Source organism: Lolium rigidum, chromosome 3, assembly GCF_022539505.1.
Source record: "Lolium rigidum isolate FL_2022 chromosome 3, APGP_CSIRO_Lrig_0.1, whole genome shotgun sequence".
Classification (NCBI taxonomy): Eukaryota; Viridiplantae; Streptophyta; class Magnoliopsida; order Poales; family Poaceae; genus Lolium; species Lolium rigidum.
The window spans coordinates 210014768-210035836 of NC_061510.1; the positions used below are offsets into that span (position 1 = coordinate 210014768).

A 21069-nucleotide genomic window follows, 5' to 3' on the forward strand; every position below is an offset into this window, starting at 1 on the left:
CCAAGGCATCCCCTTCTTCATCAACTTATCGAGTTCTTCTATTGAAACTATATTTTTATTCGGTCACATCTTATGTACTTTGCTTGGAGCGTCTGTGTGTTTTTATTTTTGTTTTGTTTGAATAAGATCGGATCCTAGCAATCCTTGTTTGGGAGAGAGACACGCTCCGCTTTTTCATATGAACACTTGTGTTCTTCATTTTACTTTTAATGTTCAATGATAAAAGTTGGAAGCTATTGCACTTATTTATATTTGGTTGGAAACAGAAAATGCCTCATCATGTCTTGAATAACTTGACACTTGGCAATTGTTTTGAGCTCGCAAGTAGATCATTATTAAGTTTTTTTTCATGTAGTTTAAACCTATTAGTGGAGAACTACCGTAGAGCTTGTTGAAATTGGTTTGCATGATTGGTCTCTCTAAGGTCTAGATATTTTCTGGTAAAAGTGTTTGAGCAACAAGGAAGACAGTTGTAGAGTATTATAATGCTTGCAATATGTTCTTATGTAAGTTTTGTCTGTATCGGTTCATACTTGTGTTTGCTTCAAACAACCTTGCTAGCCCAAAGCCTTGTACTGAGAGGGAATGCTTCTCGTGCATCCAAAACCTTGAGCCAAAACCTATGCCATTTGTGTCCACCATATCTACCTACTATGTGGTATTTCCTGCCATCCCAAGTAAATACTTCATGTGCTACCTTTAAACAATTCAAAACTTTATTACTCCTTATTTGTGTCAATGTTTTATAGCTCATGAGGAAGTATGTGGTGTTTTATCTTTCAATCTTGTTGGGCAGCTTTCACCAATGGACTAGTGGCTTCATCCGCTTATCCAATAATTTTGCAAAAAGAGCCGGCAGGGGGTTCCCAGCCCCCAATTAATCAACCTTCATTAATAATTCTCTTCACGTGTGTTGCCCTGATTCATCAGTAAGCAACTTAATTTTGCAAATAGACACTCCTTCATGGTATGTGAATGTTGGAAGGCACCCGAGGATTCGGTTAGCCATGGCTTGTGTAAGCAAAAGGTTGGGAGGAGTGTCAACCATAAATAATGAAACTAAAGTACATGTGTAAACATAAGAGAAGAGGGATGATCTACCTTGCTGGTAGAGATAACGTCCTTCATGGGAGCCGCTCTTTGAAAGTCTGTCTGGCAAGGGGGTTAGAGTGCCCACTATCATTCGTTGACAACAACAAACACCTCTCAAAACTTTACTTTTATGCTCTCTATATGATTTCAAAACTTAAAAAGCTCTAGCACATGATTTAATCAATGCTTCCCTCTGCGAAGGGCCATTTTTTTTACTTTATGTTGAGTCAGTTTACCTACTTCCTTCCATCTTAGAAGCAAACACTTGTGCCAACTGTGCATTGATTCTTACATACTTGCTTATTTGCATTCATCATATTACTTTATGTTGACAATTATCCATGAGATATGCATGTTGAAAGTTGAAAGCAACTCGCTGAAACTTAAATCTTCCTTTGTGTTGCTTCGATGCCTTTACTTTGAATCTATTGCTTTATGAGTTAACTCTTGTGCAAGGCTTTTGATGCTTGTCTTGAAAGTACTCTTCATGAAAAGTTTTGCTATATGTTATCTATTTGTTAGCAACTATAGATTATTGCCTTGAGTCACTTCATTCATCTCATGTGCTTTGTAATAGTATGATCAAGGTTATGTAAGTAGCATGTCACTACAGAAATTATTCTTTTTATCGTTTACCTACTCGAGGACGAGCGAGAACTAAGCTTGGGGATGCCGATACGTCTCCAACGTACCTATAATTTCCGATGTTCCATGCTTGTTTTATGACAATACTTACATGTTTTGCTTGCACTTTATGATGATTTTATGCGTTTTCCGGAACTAACCTATTAACAAGATGCCACGGTGCCGGTTCCTCGTTTTCTGCGCGTTTTTGGTTCCAGAAAGGCTGTTCGGGCAATATTCTCGGAATTCGACGAAACGAAGACCAAACATCCTATTTTTCCCGGAAGCATCCAGAACACCGAAGGAGAGTTGGAGGAGAGCCAGGGGGCCACCACACATGTGGGCCGCGCGGGTCACACCTTGGCCGCGCCGGCCTGGTGTGGGGCCACCCTGTCGCCCCTCCTGCGCCGCCTCTTCGCCTATTTAAGCCCTTTCGACCTAAAAACGCAGTACCTCTTGACGAAACTCCAGAAAGACTCCAGGGGCGCCGCCACCATCGCGAAACTCCAATTCGGGGGACAGAAGTCTCTGTTCCGGCACCCTGCCGGGACGGGGAAGTGCCCCCGGAAGCCATCTCCATCAACGCCATCGCCTCCATCATGCTCCGTGATTAGTTCCCCCATGGACTACGGGTTCTAGCTGTAGCTAGTTGGTATTATCTCCCCCATGTACTTCAATACAATGATCTCATGAGCTGCCTTACATGATTGAGATTCATCTGATGTAATCGGTGTTGTGTTTGTCGGGATCCGATGGATTGTTACGTTATGATTGTCTATCTACAAAGTTTGTGAAGTTATTGTTGCTGCAATCTTGTTATGCTTAATGCTTGTCACTAGGGCCCGAGTGGCATGATCTTAGATTTAAGCTTTATACTTATTGCTTAGATTGTATCTACAAGTTGTATGCACATGTCTATGTCCGGAACCAAAGGCCCCAAAGTGACCGAAATTGGGACAACTGGAGGGAAAGGCTTAGATATGAGGATCACATGTTTTCACGGAGTGTTAATGCTTTGCTCCGGTGCTCTATTAAAAGGAGTACCTTAATTTCCAGTAGATTCCCTAGAGGCCCGGCTGCCACCGGCTGGTAGGACAAAAGATGTTGTACAAGTTTCTCATTGCGAGCACGTATGACTATATATGGAAAACATGCCTACATGATTAATGATCTTGATATTCTGTCTTAATGCTATTTCAATCCTATCAATTGTCTGACTGTAATTTTTTCACCCAACACTTGTTATTGGAGAGTTACCACTAGTGTAGATAGCTGGGAACCCCGGTCCATCTTTCATCATCATATACTCGTTCTACATGTCATTGGAAGTAGTATCAACTATCTTCTGGTGCCATTGCTCCTGTGTTACTATTACTGCTGCCGTATTCATTGTTACTACTGCTCTCATATCACTGCTACTTTCACATCACCCTTGTTACTAGTGCTTTTCCAGGTGCAGCTGAATTGACAACTCAGTTGTTAAGGCTTATAAGTATTCTTTACCTCCCCTTGTGTCGAATCAATAAATTTGGGTTTTACTACCCGCGAAGACTGCTGCGATCCCCTATACTTGTGGGTCATCAATACGCTCTCACCCTTATCGCGTAGAGAGACAACCCAATCCTCTTCTTCATATTCATCCTCATCCTTATCACCACGAGACATATTAGGTTCCATGGTAGGAGGTACCGTGGAACCCTTGGCCATAATGCATATATGAGGACCGTGAGATAAAGATAAGGAGTTACTTGAGGCTCCTTTCAAGATCTTGTCTTGACCAATAGAATCTTTGGTTTCCTCTACAATGTTAGTCACACAACAACTAGAGGAAATAGAAGCATTTTTTATCATGGCCACAAGACAAAGCAAGCATATCATCATTAGATTTATTCAAGCAACTTACACATGATATGCAAGGACTATCAACACAAGCATGTAAATCATTTCTAGTGCTAGATGTGTTTAAGTCCAAAGATGAACCATTGCAATGAGATAGAGATGAAGAATCATCAATAGTAAGCTCAATATCAATATTGCAATTTTCATCACCACTCACCATATCATTACCTTGTGTCTTACCACACTTTGGTGAAGTGGATGAAGATGAGAACTCATCACGGCCGGAAGTGGAAGCAATACAATCATCCTCAATAATATTGGACACATCATATTTGTCTTGAAGCTTTGTCCATAATTCATGAGCGCTCCCAAAAGGCATGATTGAAGAAGTAACTACATTGCTCACAACAATGGAAAACACATGAGAAGCAAGAGCATCGAGACAAGAGTTTTTCTTCTCCTCATAAGATAAATTTTGGGGATCCTTAGGAGAAGAAAAACCCATGTCAAGAAATCGCTCCATGTTCGGGGAAATACCCCGCAAAATATTAAGCACATAAATTTTCCATAGATCATAGTTTGTGCCATCAAATATAAACAAGTTATTGTGATCTAATCCCCTAACCGACATCTTTACTCTCAAGGCGGTGAAGCCTAAGAATGAGAGACCTTGCTCTATACCAATTGAAAGGACACGGATGTCGCCTAGAGGGGGTGAATAGGCGATTTAAAACTTTTACGAGATGGGCTTAACAAATGCGGAATAAAACTAGCGTTTACTTTGTCAAGCCCAAAGCCTATATACTATGGTTCACCTATGTGCACCAACAACTTATGCTAAGCAATACAAGCAAGTATGTGATAGCAAGATATATATAACTTCAAGCACGATGGCTATCACAAGGTAAAGTGCATAAGTAAAGAGCTCGGGTATAGAGATAACCGAGGCACGCGGGAGACGATGATTTATCCCGGAGTTCACACTCTTGCGAGTGCTAATCTCCGGTGGAGAGGTGCGGTTGCTTAGTGCTCCCGAACGCCACAAGAGGCTCACCTTGAGGTGTGGTTGCTCGATGCACACCAACGCCACAAAGGCCTCACCCCAAGATGCGGTACTCACACCACACACCGAACGCCACGAAGGCGCCTCACCTAAATCTCCGGTGACCCTCGCCACAAAGGCCTAGGTCACGGTTCCACTAAGGGATTTCCTTCGAGGCGGAAACCGGGCCTTACACAAAGGTTGGGGCACACATCCACAACTTAATTGGAGGCTCCCAACAAATCACCACAAAGGTCTAGAATCCGTCTAGGGTTCCAAGAACCCAAGAGTAACAACTTTCTTGCTTTCAACTCCACGAATCACCGTGGAGAACTCAAACCGATGCACCAAATGCAATGGCAAGAACACCACAAAGATGCTCAAGTCCTTCTCTCTCAAATTCCAACAAAGCTACAAAAGCTATTGGGGGAATAAGAGAGGAAGAACAAAGGAATTCACAAAGAACACCAAGATCAAGATCTAGAGAGTTCCACTCACAAAGAGATGGATTTGATTGGTAGAAATGTAGATCTAGATCTCCTCTTCCTTTTCCATCAAATGGATTCAAGAATCATTGGAGGAGTAGAGGGATGTGACAAGCTCTCAAAGTCAACAATGGTGGAGAGCCAAAGGAGGAAGAAGAAGTGGGAAGAAAGAGGAGGAAGAAGGCCTTAAATAGGGGTCTCAGATTTCTTCCCGTTGGGGCAAAAATCGCGACAGGCCGGCAGTGCCGGCCTAGTTTCACCGGCAGTGCCGGGGTGGTCGGCAGTGCCGGCCTTGTGACACCGGCAGTGCCGGCCTTGTGACACCGGCAGTGCCGGGGTGCTCCCGGCGGCAGTTCCGGCCCCCCCGTTTTTTCCCAAACACCCGATACGAAAACCTCAAGAACTTTTGCATCCGGACTCCGATTTTGATGATCTTGGGCTCGTTTCGAAGCTAGTAACAAGCTCTAAAAGATCATGCAGGGAACCATCATAGTCCAGCAAAGTAGGATAGAAAAAAACGGATAAAGGTTTTACCTATCAATAAACAGCAAACCGGTAAAACCTCAAATATGGAAAATGCAACAACTTAAGTTAGGAAACTCGGATTTAGGTGAAACCAATTTTGTTGTAAAGAAGATGACAAGAGATACCCCACAAAGAGTGAAAATCTTAAGAACAAGTGGGGTAGGTTTTTCTATGTATTTTCGAGTGAAACCTCTCAATACGAGAAACCGAGAAAAACTTCAATATCGAAAACGCAACAAGTGATTCATGCGGAATCCGTTTTCGATGAACTAGAGCTTGTCATGAGAATAAGCACAAGCTCTAAAACACCATATGGATAAGATCCAAATAACAACCAAGAAATATGATGCAAAGATGCAAAGGTTTGAGCTCTCCGAAGGATACGATCGAGTTACTCACTCGAGAGCCCTCTTGATAGTACAGCAACTAAACTATAAACCGGTCTCCAACTACACCATGAGACCGGTGAGAAAGAAAACCTATCAAGAGCAAACCTTAACCTTGAGCATTCCACTTGAGCTTGATGATGACGATCTTGACCGCAACAAGATGGAACACCTTTCTTGATTGTGCTTGCTTGACGAAGTCTTGTGGACTGCTCCCCCATAATCCACCATGGGAGAGCTTCTTCTTCGGTGCAACTTCATATATCCATGAACACCATATGGAGGGCATGCTTCAAGCAAATGATCTCTTCGAGTTTGGCTCATCTTGAACTTGCACTTCATTTCTTAATTCTTCATCATGTTGATGTCTTGAAGTAACTTGAGGGCTCACTTCATCTTCATCTTCAAGACATACTTGACACTTGATATCCTTCAACAATTTCTTCTTATTGCAACCTTGAAGCCAACAAATGGTTCAAGCATTGCCTATGGACAACACCTACAAATATAACTCAATGCAAACATTAGTCCATAGGGATTGTCATTAATTACCAAAACCACACATGGGGGCTCCATGCACTTTCAGGTATGTTCCCAACGGTGCTGAGACGCTCATCTTCCTTGTTCGTATCCAAAGAAATCATGTTGGTGTCGGCGAGCTCACATGAATGGCGGCTACGAGCTACCGAGGAGAGAGGCAATCGAGGCTGCAGGTCCGTAAGGGGAGAGCAACGATAGGGTTGAAAGATCTCAATCAGAAACTCGGTGGCGCGCCAAGGTAGCGTTGTCACCGGAGGAACCATGCCAAGTTCCGGGTGGCTTGAATAGCAGGGGCAAATCCATCCTAGGTCCTCCTCTCTTGCCTAATTAAGGTTGTATGAGGGGCGACCAGGTGCGGAACGACTCCGGGATCATGAGGAGAGAGGTGCATCTGTGGGATGGTGGCAGGGCGATGGTTTGGGTGGGCGGGATCAAATTTTCAGTAGAGCGGTTGGCTTTCATGGCTAATAAATGGTAAGGAGTGAGTTTCGAGAGTGTCAATTTGGAGGAAGTAGGGTAGGTGGTTTTAGGAGTTCCCAACAAACTAGGATTGGGGGGGTCCCTTTGGGGCTTGCTGGAGCTACATTTTGGTTGGTTTTCGGGAGAAGTGGGTTTATTGGGACTAGGTTTTACTATCGTGCTCTACTGAAGATGTTCTAAGAAGCTTATGAGCAACACGTCATCCAAATGGGAACATAAACTCGTGTTAAGTCACTCGCGCTTTTTGGCGCCTAGCTTCATGGGTTCCTTGTGTCGCTACATCTATTGCATCACATCAGACTACAATCAGTTGTTACAAGAGAGAAATAACTGCATGTAAATTGAACTTTATATTTGGCAAGCACCACATTTTTGGAAATGGTGCCATACCCGGCTTCTGCATCGAAAGGATGCTATGGCCTCTTTATTTCATTAGTGGTAGTATTGCCATACTTATTACAATTCATGGATCACAAAGAGCCGATATAAAGATCAATCATCGAAAGAAATGATACATCAAAAGGGTGATCATGTGATCAAGCTACCAAGGGCACCAACTATAAAAATCCCGTGCTACCATCTTCAATCGGCTGCACCTAAACTCCATGGCATCGATCCCACTGCTCCACTAAGCCAAAGTATCTATTTCTATCTTTCCAGTTATTTCGGAAGCATAGATATGATTTAGGGTGTTGGGGCTCGTAAGGTTTATCGAATTAAACCACATGCTCCACCGCATTTGTAGATAGAAACACATACGAATCTAGTAAATAGCCAAAGGGATAACTTACAGGAAAGATTTTTTATTAGTTTGTTTAAAAATAAAGTCATTACACACAGTAAAATTAGCCCATATTATAGCACAAACTGCCACTCTATTCAATTTTTTTTTGCCAATACTGCTTAGCCCGTTCCCGAATAGATTATTAACATTAGAAGGATCTGACACACTAAACGTCAAATGTACTATACACCATATTTATTTCACCAATGGGCACTCAAAGAGCAAGTTTTGTATCGACTCATATTTATCGTAGAACACATATGTAATGTTACCTTGCCAATTTCTTTTTTGCATGATTGTCTTTGATCAAAATGATTTTACGATGAAGGAACCACACAAAGATATTTATGTTCAAAAGAATTTTCATTTTCAATATATTTACCAAGGTACTTGGTTTGATCATCTAATAGATCAAGATACATTGATTTGACGGTGAAGCTACCTGAGTTAGTTAAACCCTGATACGTCTCAAACGTATCTATAATTTCTTATGTTCCATGCTAGTTTTATGACAATACTCACATGTTTTATATACACTTTATATCATTTTGATGCATTTTCCGGCACTAACCTATTAACAAGATGCCGAAGCGCCAGTTCCTGTTTTCTGCTGTTTTTGGTTTTATAAATCTTACATAGGAAATATTCTCGGAATTGGACGAAACAAAAGCCCACGGTCTTATTTTCCACGGACCTTTCCAGAACACCGAAGGAGAGACGGAGAGGGGACAAGGTGGCCCCACACCCTAGGGTGGCGCGGCCTGGAGGGGGGCGCACCGGCCTGTGGGGTGGGCCCCTCGGCCGCCTCCCGACTCTGCCCCTTCGCCTATTTATTCACTCCGTCGCGAAAACCCTAGTACCGAGAGCCACGATACGAGAAAACATACTGTGACGTCGTCGCCGCCAATCCCATCTCGGGGGATTCAGGAGATCGCCTCCGGCACCCTGCCGGAGAGGGGAATCATCACCGGAGGACTCTACATCATCATGCCCGCCTCCGGATTGATGTGTGAGTAGTTCATCCTTGGACTATGGGTCCGTAGCAGTAGCTAGATGGTTGTCTTCTCCTCTTGTGCTATCATGTTTAGATCTTGTGAGCTGCCTATCATGATCAAGATCGTCTATTTGTAATGCTACATGTTGTGTTTGTTGGGATCCGATGAATATGGAATACTATGTCAAGTTGATTATTGATCTATCATATATGTGTTGTTTATGATCTTGCTTGTTCTCCGTTGCTAGTAGAGGCTCTGGCCAAGTTGATACTTGTAACTCCAAGAGGGAGTATTTATGCTCGATAGTGGGTTCATGCCTCCATTGAATCTGGGACAGTGACAGAAAGTTCTAAGGTTATGGATATGCTGTTGCCACTAGGGATAAAACATCAATGCTTTGTTGATTACATTACGCACCATACTTAATGCAATTGTCTGTTGTTTGCAACTTAATACTGGAAGGGGTGAGGATGCTAACTCGAAGGTGGACTTTTTAGGCATAGATGCATGCTGGATAGCGGTCTATGTTATTTGTCGTAATGCCCTAAGTAAATCTCATAGTAGTCATCATGATATGTATGTGCATTGTTATGCCCTCTCTATTTTTCAATTGCCCAACTGTAATTTGTTCACCCAACATGCTATTTATCTTATTGGAGAGACACCACTAGTGAACTGTGGACCCCGGTCCATCTTTTTACATCTGAAATACAATCTACTGCAATCTCTGTTCTCTGTTGTTCTTCACAAGCAAACATCATTCTCCACACCATACGTTTAATCCTTTGTTTACAGCAAGCCGGTGAGATTGACAACCTCACTGTTAAGTTGGGGCAAAGTATTTTGATTGTGTTGTGCAGGTTCCACGTTGGCGCCGGAATCTCTGGTGTTGCGCCGCACTACACTCCTTCACCAACAACCTTCACGTGGCCTTCATCTCCTACTGGTTCGATAATTTGGTTTCTTACTGGGGGAAAACTTGCTGCTGTACGCATCACACTTTCCTCTTGGGGATCCCAACGGACGTGTGCTTCACGCGTTATCAAACCCTAAACAAACATATCTTTTTTGTTGGAAAGTTGAACATGCATTAGGCGTTCAACCAACTCTATCCACTTCTCCCACTTGTTGGATGATAGAGTTCTCCGAAGCGTAATATTTAGAGGCATATGAGCCATAGTGTCAGCTACCGAAACTTGTTTTTGTTGGATTGTGTTGTGTAACGAGGCATATTGTCGGAACAAAGGCGCATCTCCTAACCAACATCTTCCCAAAACCTAGTGTACATACTATTCCGAAGCTTGAAAGAACCCCTACTGAAGAAATCTTCTTTTAACTTTCATAAGACCTTTCCAGAAGGGAGAATCCAAAGGCTTTGCCATGACTTGTGTGACAAAGTCTTGGAATGAAGATAGTTGTCATGAATTAATTCTTACCAAACTCCTTCTTCATTTGAAAGTTTAAACAACCACTTACTGAGTATTTTTTTAGGTCTAGTACTTCGATGCCTAGCCCTTCTTGATCTTTTGCGCGGCAGATGATGCTTCACTTAGTTGGTCCATATTTTTGTTTGTGACCATCACTCTACCAAAAAAGGAATATCTATAGAAGTCTAATATATTTAGCAGGAAACCCGTCTGGTCTCGGTGCTCTGTTCTTCTCCATTTGCATAATAGCATCATACTCCTCTTGTTCGGTGAAGTCCGCAAATAGGATGTTACTTTCCTCATCGGAAAGTTGGGGAATATCAGCCATTTCCGATTGCCTCATGGAAAAATGATTCGGAGCCAATGCTCCAAATAAGCTCTTATAATATTCCATACTATAAACCTTTAATTTATCTTGACCCACTATTGTACCTTCATCTTATTCAATTGAAAGATCTTTTTTCTCCTATGCTTGCCATTTGCTACTAGATAAAAATATTTAGCATTATCTCCCCCTTCTTGAATATGATTTACTTTTGCTCTTTGAGCCCATTTTGATTATCCATCTCATCTTAGTTTAGCTAGACTATCAATCACGGTCCTTAGGTCCTTACGCTTGGAGGTCACGATAATTCAGTCTTTTTATCCAGCACATCAATAACGTGAATGGACCACGCCTGTTCAGCCATGACCATAAAATATATCTGAGATACTACAGGGCCGAGTTTAGTGATCTTCGTAGGATTCTGTGAACCAACCTCTTTGGTTCTAACGAGCACATCAGCTATTTTTCATAGGACTCAAACCATACAAATATGGTCAATTATTCTTTGTTCGTCGGCCAAAATATGTTATTCTTGTTGTAGTATAATGGTATCACACAAGTATTCGATAGCTTCTTGCATAAACTGTAATCGGACTTGATGCCTTGAATGGATATGAATTTGAACTAAAGCCACCTCAAATAATCCGAAATCTTGGGTATACACTGTAATATTTTCATGTTTAAACAAATCCTAAGAAAAAATAGGGCTTGATTTGCAACTGCATATTTTTACAGCAATTAACAAGTGCAACATATCGGACCCATAATGATGGTATCTAATGTACAACCAACAAAAAAGGCACAACCACCAACTTAAACTCCACTCCAGACCAGTGACCATAAATAGTTCCATGTCATTCATCGACCACCAACAAGCAAACAAACCCACTGTTTGCATGAGTGCACAATATAACTTACACCAAGAAACACACAACCCCACAAATTAACAAACAAACAACATTTGTACAGAGACAGAGAGCACATGCCGCTCTCACATCTCAGAATAAATAAGCAAAGTGAGAGAAAAATATTAACATAAATAAAACACTTGTGACTGACTTCACTCATGGCACATGCACACCCCTTGTGCAAGACCATCATCATGACAATAACTTATTATCTACACCAAAAGCACCACAAGCCGTGATCGAAGCATAAGTTGCTCTCATAACTTAAGGAAAAAATGAACAACCTCTGTTTCCCCTCTCCTGGATTCAGGTTCCACCATGATTTATGTGAAGCAAACGCCAAGTAGCACTGGACCAAGCACTGCAGGAGGAAGATGAAGCAGCAGTTGCTGCTGCTGCAGCTAGCACACAGCGATGTTGAGCACTGATACCTTGTGGGCATGGTTCTTGGCTCGCTTCTTGGACGCGGCTGCAGCGTGCCTAGCGTTTGCTGCAGGATGCTGCTGCTGCTGCGGCTTGGTGCTGCTGTGGCACTTACAGTGGTTGCCAAGGCTGTCACGGGTCGCACGGCAGCATGGTCTCGTGCTCTCACCCTCCTCCGACGAGTGTGAAGTGTTCATGGAAGCCTTCTTCCTCCCCAGCTTCGGTGACTTGGGACGGGTTGTGGGTAACTGCAGGCAAGAAGTTCATTAAGAGAGAGGAACCGGTGCTACCAAGGCATCTTATTTTGAACCTATAGAAAAAACTGATTCATTTTGGTGTCTACCTTCTTGTATTCAGCCTTGGGAGAAGGTGCCTCATGGTAGAAGCTTGGCATGGGCGTGGCCTTGAATGTCAGGCTTTTCCTCAGTAGCCTGAGAGCCTCCTCCTGTTCTCTCTACAGATTCAGAATGTAAGAGATCAATGAGAGTTTGCTTGAGAAAACTGTTAGCCTGTGCTGATGCATTTAAATTGTTGGCGCGTTTCAGTAGATCATTCTGATTTTTTGAGACAAATTTTCTTTGATCTGGCGGTATATAATTATTATCTCTCCGTCTCCTTCAAGATAGATGACGTTTCTTTTTACCTTCTGTGGTCTCGAATATGCAACTCCCAATGTTTCGTTTTGTACAGGTAAAAAAATTCTGTTGATACATTTGATTTTTTTATAAATATGATGAAACTATTTCTACCTAACAGATGAGAATTTTTTTAAGTTCGTGATCAAAGATAGAGAAGTGATACACTTCCTAAAATCTCATCTCTTCTGTTGCACAAAAAAAACATCTCTTCTGGCACAGAACTAGTATGACTTTTCTTTGATCTTAGATAATGAGTTCATGGGTACCGATTTATTACTTTCAGGTGGAAGTATATTCATTCATACGAAGCAGTTCCATATAAACAGAGTAGATCAACAGAAGTACAGAACCATGATACAAAAAATGATGTATACAACATAAAAGTTCAGGACCCATTCTATAACTAACTCCTATATTTAAAATTCCATTGAATCTATTTCACACACAAACACAGCAAAAAATATACAAATACATAACTGAACCGTGAACATACTACCGAGAGTGCTCCAGCTACACCTAAACAGGCATCTAACTCAGGTTTAACAATATGAACACCAAAAAGAGCAGACAAGAGGATGCATCTTCAATGAAAAAACAGCAAAACAAACAAATTACCTTCAACCTAGCTTCCAACTGAGTTTTCTGTTCCTCCATAGCTTGATGTTTCTCCTCCAACTTCGAATAGTACTGCAATAAACCATGAAAAACAGAGCATGAGAACCTTTCCCCTTCCCCCACCATGTTTTGTATTTTTCATGTCACAAAGTTAATATGTACTTCTCTGCGCTTCTCGGCACGTGCAGTACATCTGAAGACAGGGCTTGATGGGACAGTAGTAGTCTTTCCGTTCAATGATTTCCTACATGACAAAGTTTAGTATCATTGTGGAAGAGAGAGGCGCTATAACCATATAACATTCTGTGATCAAGTTGTGAATCATACGAGTTTGTGAGAGTAGAGTCATTCCAGTCATCCGGACTATTTTTGTTAGTAGCTTGTAGTGGTTTCCTCGTAGTTGCAGATTTACTTCTCTGTAAGAAATACGTATAGAGTGTACATAATTAGATCAAGACCGCATCATTTTTTACAAAAACGAAAGACTAGATGCAGAAATATGCATACAGAATATTCTTCATTGTATATAGAAAGCTCATTAAGACTTAAGAGTATGCCAGAATTTTGATATTTCATATCTAAAAGTAATGTACATATAGAATTATGTGTGCCACTCTGCTAAAAGGCCACTTTGCTCAGTAATGAACATATAGAACTTGTAAAGAAGTAAAGAAATAAAGGTTTAAGCAAAATGGCAGGTTCAAAAAATGAGATTACCTTCATCTTCTTCGTCGAACTTGTCAATACGCACTTTGCATTTTCGTACACATTTCCATTTCCAGTGGAAGACTTGTCAATGGATAGATCAGGAGGGTACCCACTAACATCTCCTGGCTCTGACTGAACACCTTTTTTGGGTTCCAGCCCATCTTCCATAGATGCGACTGAGGTACTATCACTTGCATCTGTTCCTGTCACCGGAAACATTTCTTGATTCTCTTGTTCATCAGCACTACTTTCAACACAGGGTTGCGCCACATCTCCTTTCTCAACATTAATAGCAGAGGTTTCCTTTGTAGCAGGCTCTGAATTTATACAACTATTATCATTAGACTGCTCCAAACATTTAGTACAACAAACCATCAGGTTCAACTTCTTCATCCAGCTGATAAAACGTTAAAATTTTATCAGGATAAATTAAACCATAAACTGCAACAAGCTTACCGTCATCAGTCTGTTCAGCATGGCCAGTGTCCGAGGAACCATCATGTTCAGTAGCTCCGTTGACATCAGCAGTTTCTAATGGTTCCGAGACGGCATCCTCAGATTGCGATAGCAAAGAACTTTCAGCATCGACAGTGCCCAAAAGTTCTGCTGGATGGTCACACTTATCCTCCATGTTATCACTAGACGAAAGGATGAAGGAAAAATCCAGCTCCTCTTTGGAAGATTGGAGTACTGCTCCACAAGAGAAAGTATCCTCAGTAAGTTTTTGTTGTTATTGACTAATAACTCAGTGTAGAGCGTGCAAAAATAAAATGGGATTTTGCACTCTTTCAAAGAATTGAAACTGACAACGCAACAAAGAGAAAATCATCTTATCCTTCATGTGGACACTAAAGTTCCGTACTACCTTTCCTGAAAATGACATGCAAGGTCGGAAAAAATTGATGTGTGGAGTTTGACAGCCTATCTGACATGATAACTGGTGGCGATCAAAGCAACCATTCTGATTCATATCCTCCAATCAGTTACGTACTTATTTGTTGGTATTATCAAGTTTGATCAGCATATAAAATGAAAAAACGTAAAAGAAAAAAGGGAATCAAAAGGAGACAAAGGGGATGTATAGAATTGACCCCTGTGCTGCTACAAACTAAAGAAATGAAGGAACCCGAAGAATAAGACAAAGACACGTGAACCTTGAATTGGATCATATGGTGGGTTCGCCAAGCGTATAATTATTACAATTGGGCAGTTGTCCTTTAAAATTCTATAGCTGCCCTGATTTGTACTTTTTCTGTTATTTTAGAATTTACTATGACCCATGACTCCATTAAGAAAAAAACTATGACCCATGACATACTAGTTAATTAGTACATGCAATCTTGCAGTCATCTGATCTGCACCTGGTAAAGCAACATGATGACAAGCTTGCTTGCCAGAAAGATTTTGGTTATGCATTCTTCCTATTTCTTGTTATGTACGTGAATTTTCCTAATGTTATAATACATTATCATATCTAGAATTCTAGATAACTGGTCATTGACAGCAACAGCTAGAACAGAGCCAGTCTGCTCAATTCACATATACAAAAGTTCCCGACAGACAAAACAATTTAGTTTTTAACATTTAGCTGGTCGGTAGCATTGACCATCAAACGCCACCTATAATTGTGAACGAGTTTATCCATTCCAGCAGGTAGCAAACCGCCAAGAAACTTATCATCTAATCATGCACCAAGTCCAACCTAGCATGAACCACAAATCCTGTGGGAAAGTGACACCGTGGCAACTAAATCCTGTTCATTCACAGATCACAAAACCACGCCAGAAATCAAGAGGAAGCCGAATACATAGTTCATCCGTGAACAGGCCAAAACTCTTCATGAAATTCAACCAAAAGTATTTGTATTTTTCTGTTGCCCCACAATTTGAAGAGCCAAATAATTTGAACAGACAGGGAAAGATGCTAGATAGTAGTAGAAGTAATTAGAAGGACTCTTTGCTTCACCCGAGATGCAGAAACAATGAGGCAAAAACAGAAAGGAAATGCTGCCGCTAACAGACAGGCAGACAAGCAAGAAACTAAAAGGGGATATGTATATAAACCCTTGCGAGGTATGTTACCTCGAGTTTCTTGGCCCTTTGATTAGCTTTGTACTTCTTCCTTCTCGATGGACTGATCGGCGGCTGGTTAATTCGACGGCGGAAGCACAGGACGATGGAGGTATTTGTAAGAGAGGGCAGGGGACTGAAGGGGGAGGGGGGTGGAGTTGGAGGAGGAGATGGGTTCGTTGGTTTGAAGAAGGGTTAGCTCGGAGGCAGCTTTCGCTGCGGCCTTGCTTTCCTTTTGCATTGGGTCCCCTGCCTCCTGCTTTTGTTGGTTCGAATGTTTCGGGCGCTTCCTCAACTTCGTCATCCCTTCCTGGCGGTTGATGATGGTCTGTTTTTTGCTCCTCCCCTCTCCACTTTCTCTGCCACTTTTCTTTCTTCTCCTGTTCTCAGAGAGGTTAAGGATCGTTAACCGAGTCACCCACCAGCTTAGCTGACCGTGAAGAGAACACCAGCTTTTTCTTAGCAGAGCCACTCAGGATAATTGCCGACAAGAAAGAGAAAGTAGTTGAAAGGAATTACTTAAGAGCCATTTTCCTCTCTACTCTCGATGAATGGAATTCACCTCCTTGATGTAGCAGGGTGGAAAAATTACATCCGGTGGAAATGTTGGTATCAAAGTTAATAATGACTTAGGGGTGTATTTTTACCCTACTAACAAAGGCATCTGCCAGGGATCCTCTGCCTCCTATGTGTAATTGCACATCCATATGCATGAAAGACGATGCAAATCTGACTGACGATGCTAGAGTTGACCTGAAACTAGCTTAATTCTCGGTCGACCTAGAATTAGCAAAGTGTTTTAATATAGTTGTCGATATTCTAATGATTATGATACTATCCTATCCATGTAGATGGTAGTATTCCTCTTTGTGATTATAGCGTTGAAAATTCAAAACCCTACATGTATCGCTTTATACTTTTGATAAATTGTTAGGCTTAAAAATAAATGTCATAAAGTGAGGTTTCATTTTCGTTCTTTGGTGAGGCATGAGAAGTAGTTGCGAGTACATTACTAATTTGGCTATGAACAATGCTCATTCCAATTAAAGTATCTCGGAATTTGAGTCGTTGTTCTTCGCCTCGTAATCTCGAATTGACGGAAACTGGAGACTGTTCCAAAAATAAAACTAAGCATCTAGAATAAAAATAATTATCCTGGGGTAGGCTGGTCCCGATTATTTCATTCCTTAGTAGTTTTTATCGATGTACACGTTATGCTTTTTCATGTCCCAAAAAAGGGGTGCTAAAATAGATAGATTATTTTAGTTCAGGGTACTATTGGGAAAATGTTCAACAAAAAAATTGACTGACCAATTTTTTTAGCAGGGACCCAAATAGTTCAAAGTTTCATACTCCGTGGGATTACATTTTACATGAATGACCTCAAATAATAATAAAAAATTAAACCAACCCTTTAACTTTTACAAAAAGCACCCCAAAGAAAGTTTGGAAAAACCGATTGGGTCTCTCACTCTCTCTCCACCGAAAACATCCTAGTCCTATAATTAATAAGACTAGTCACAATGCGGAGTATTATAGAGTAGTATCATGCATATGATACTAGTGTACGATACTATCTTCACAATGCATAGTATCATGTAGTAGTATTATATGTTATATGTATTTAATGATTTGTAGAATCTCAATACAAAAGTGTGTACAAGATTTGTTTGGCATTAATTTTTCTAGTTCTACGTGCTATGATACGGTATCTACCTATGATACCACTATCATCTTTTTCATTATTAATTGATGTGATCCATCAGCTTTTTGCATGCATGTAGTGCATGGTACTAGCTATGACACTCTATTGTGAGTAGTCTCAGGGTGGCATATGGAAGGAACTTATTAACAATAAATACATGGGGACTTTTACGCAAGTAGAGTGGAAATCACACACTCTAAAGTTTTGGTCGATCATGAGTGTAAAATGAGATTTTTTTTTGGCGTTCTGGGACGTTTCACATTAAAGATATATTTTAAATGAGATCATGGGACGATATTTGGCTTGCGAACACGTTGCATCCGTGTCTATAGCAAGGATCTAAGATGTCACGGTATCATAAGCTATGAACCCCAATGGGTTGAACATATAGTTTCGACGTGTTCGCGTTGGTCAAATTTTTAACCGCCTGGAACATGATATGTATCGTCTTCATAATATATAGTTACCAGAAGACCGGGATATCTAGATGGAATCTACACAAAACTGGCTAGCATTCTATCGAACTTATGTGCATAGAATTGTCAGAGCCCAATATTTCAATGCCCAATCAGGAATCAGCAACTTTGGAAATTAAAAGTCCCGTCAAAATATAAAATATTCTTGGTGTATATGCACACGTGTAAGAAATTGGCAAGAGAGGGCTAAGAGTAGCTTTTACATTGGGATGAATCAATTTTTAATCTCTTTGTCAGCTGTCATTTTTCTAGAGCCTTCTGGTGCATAGTACAAGTAGCATCCAACTAGTCATCTCCTGTGAACGTTACTGATATGTTTGGTAATTGGTTTGGAGCATTGTCAAATAGGTTGCAGGCTTTGAGCGTAGTTGGATTTTATGCTTTTTGCTGGTCACTATCGCTTAGTCGCAATGTTGTTGTTTTTTGATAATAATATATATTAAAGAAAAATGAAATGGTAGAATTTTGATGCCGATGGCATTGAAAGTTATTTAGTTTAATTGGTTGATGACTGCAAAGGTTAGTTGGTTTAATGACTATAGGTTAGTTGGCTGATAGCTGTAGGTAAGCCTTGTTCACGCATGAAAAATAAGCGTAATGCTCTTTTTAGGAAGCTAGTCCGTTGCTTTTCGATTGGATCCTCACAAAAGTATTGGCCCCTTCCAAGTTGATTTGCCAGGTCTGTGTTTAGCCTTCTCCACCCCATATTGTTTAGCATATTAAAGCAACTACTTCATTGAAACTCCAGAGTGCAAGGTAAGAGTTAGGAACACCAAAAAAAAAAAAAAACTGTGTTGTATTTTTTGTGTAACCTCTCTTACTCTGCGGCTGAGTTGCTAGGAACGGGGTAGATGTGCACGTTTTTCCAATCAAACAACTTTCGGGAAAGAGCACGTAGAAAAGTCTCGGTGGCCTCGCTCGCTCTCGCCCACCGCGCGGGCGAGAGGGAGCTAACCCTAGGCGCCGCCGCCTGCCCCCTTCTCCTCCCCCTCCCCTCTGCCACCGCTGACGCGTGCCGCCGGGCGTTGCTCGTGCGGTGCCGGCGGCGGCGGCCGGCCATTCCCCGCGCGCGGCAAGGAGGCGTGGCGCTCGGAGCCCGCGGCGGTGCTCCCAGGCTTGATGCGGGTCCGGCGCGGCCGGGTGGTTCTCGTGGCGATGGTGTTGCCCCTTGGCGGCGGGGCAGCGTGGTGTCTTGGCGGCGGTCAGCCGGTCACCGGCGTGCGGCTGACTGCTCCCTCCCAGCCCAGATCTGGGCCCTCTGGGCCCCATCTGGGTTCGGGCGGGCTGCCTTAGGCCCGACTGCTGCTCCCTGGAGGTGGATGTGGGGCGTCGGCGGGGGTTGGTGGTGGCGGCGCTGCACACTGGCTTGCTGCACCGTGGCGGCCGAATCCTTATGGGCCAGGTTGGGCTCGGTGTGGTTCTGCTAGCTGCCACGTCCAGTCTGCTACCGCGATGGCGGTGGAGGATGTTCCCTCCTGCGTGGTTGCGGTGCTGCCTTCCTTGACCATGTTGTGCCCTTCCTTGCCCTCGAGGCCTCGTGTTTGGGACCACAGTGAGACGGCGAGGATGGCTTCAAGATCGTGGTGGCGCATGCTAGCTGGTGGCAGTTGGGTGGAGCACTCCGAGTCGTCTGGGGGGTGGTGGTCTAGGGGATCGGAGAAATCCCTGTCGGCTTGTTCGACACCGACGCGGTGACGCCTGCGGGTGTCGCTTTTCCTTCCTAAAGGGCGTCGGGGGTACCCCTACCCTATCCTCTCCACATACCGGGGGAAACCCTAGGACGAGTCCGGGCAGCAGCGGCGACATCGTCGCTTCCTAGTTGAAGGTTTTGCTTGGTATGCGGCGACTCGATGTTCTAGGAAGCGGTGGCAATCCTCCGGAGGGCGCATCGATTGCGGGCTATCTTCGTTTTCGTCGATCTATCGGTGTCAGCATTAGTTTGTTTTACATTTTCTCTCTTCTTTCTTTTGGGCTTGATGTGCTGTTTGCCCCAACGGTGGTTGATGTCTTGTATCGTTTGGTTGCTATATTAATATAGCGGCAAAAGCCTATTTCGAGGAGTTGCTAGGAACAGCAAAAAGTGTTTTCGTTATAAATTCTATATATAACAACTTAAATGCATGACATAGTTGTTATCGAACAATGAAAAAAAATCCATGAGCTTAGACTCAACAGAAGTTTTGGTTAGAACTGCATGCAAAAAGATCCTATGGGTTTGAACTTACAAAGCGTACGAGCTCTATTTATAGAAAACATTTGTAATATAACTTTGAAGTTATTGTAAAGCAAAGAGTTCCTAATGGTTTAAAAACACAATTCCGTCAACACTTGGATGGAGGTGGTAAGAGTGGAACTGGCCTGCCATGGAGAGAATCTCTATGGCCGATCTTCATAGAACTACAGTACGTTGGCATTAAGAATTAGTGGTTGGAGTTAAGTTAATATGTTGGCGGGCTTGTTTTGAAGAAAAGAAAAAAGTTACCACAAAACTGAGGTTTAAAGGGCTAAAGGGAGATATGTGTCTGTCACTGTCTATTAAATTTTACAAAGTTTATTGGCACAATTAGGCGTAATTAATTTTATTTTAACTACTCACCATCATATTTTCATGGTTTTGCATTAGTGGACTATATATGCATCTACCCTGGATATGTAGGAAACTGGTGTCCATTTCCTTTTCATCTTCATACCTAACCAGAATAATGTACGTCATCTGTAGAACCAAAGATACGATTAGCTAGCTGAGCTTGCTATAGTTAGCTCCCTCTCAACAATTAATGGTCACTTGACTCGCAAGGAAGAAGGACCAAACAGGATACGGTGGCTAATCACATGACCCATCTAGATACTGATCTGATATGTAACTTCTGTTCAACTTAAAATTGACGACGTACGCTTAGTCTAATGGTTGGGGACGTGGTGGCGCACCCTAACGACCAGAGTTTGATCCCTGTCAGGAGGCTAAGTCTCGTTTCTACTGTAT

General features: G+C 42.2%; 1 protein-coding gene across 1 annotated transcript; it reads right to left on the reverse strand.

The window, feature by feature from the left end:
* Positions 1-11378: 11378 nt before the first annotated feature.
* Positions 11379-16030, reverse strand: LOC124702948 (protein WVD2-like 1). Its single transcript, XM_047235129.1, has 8 exons — positions 15918-16030; positions 14293-14526; positions 13846-14153; positions 13456-13544; positions 13291-13372; positions 13129-13200; positions 12219-12329; positions 11379-12123 (listed from the first exon to the last, which is right to left on the reverse strand). The coding sequence occupies exons 2-8, from the start codon at positions 14465-14467 to the stop codon at positions 11854-11856; spliced, it is 1107 nt and encodes a 368-aa protein (XP_047091085.1). The 5' UTR covers positions 14468-14526; positions 15918-16030; the 3' UTR covers positions 11379-11853.
* Between the last annotated feature and the right edge of the window lie 5039 nt (positions 16031-21069).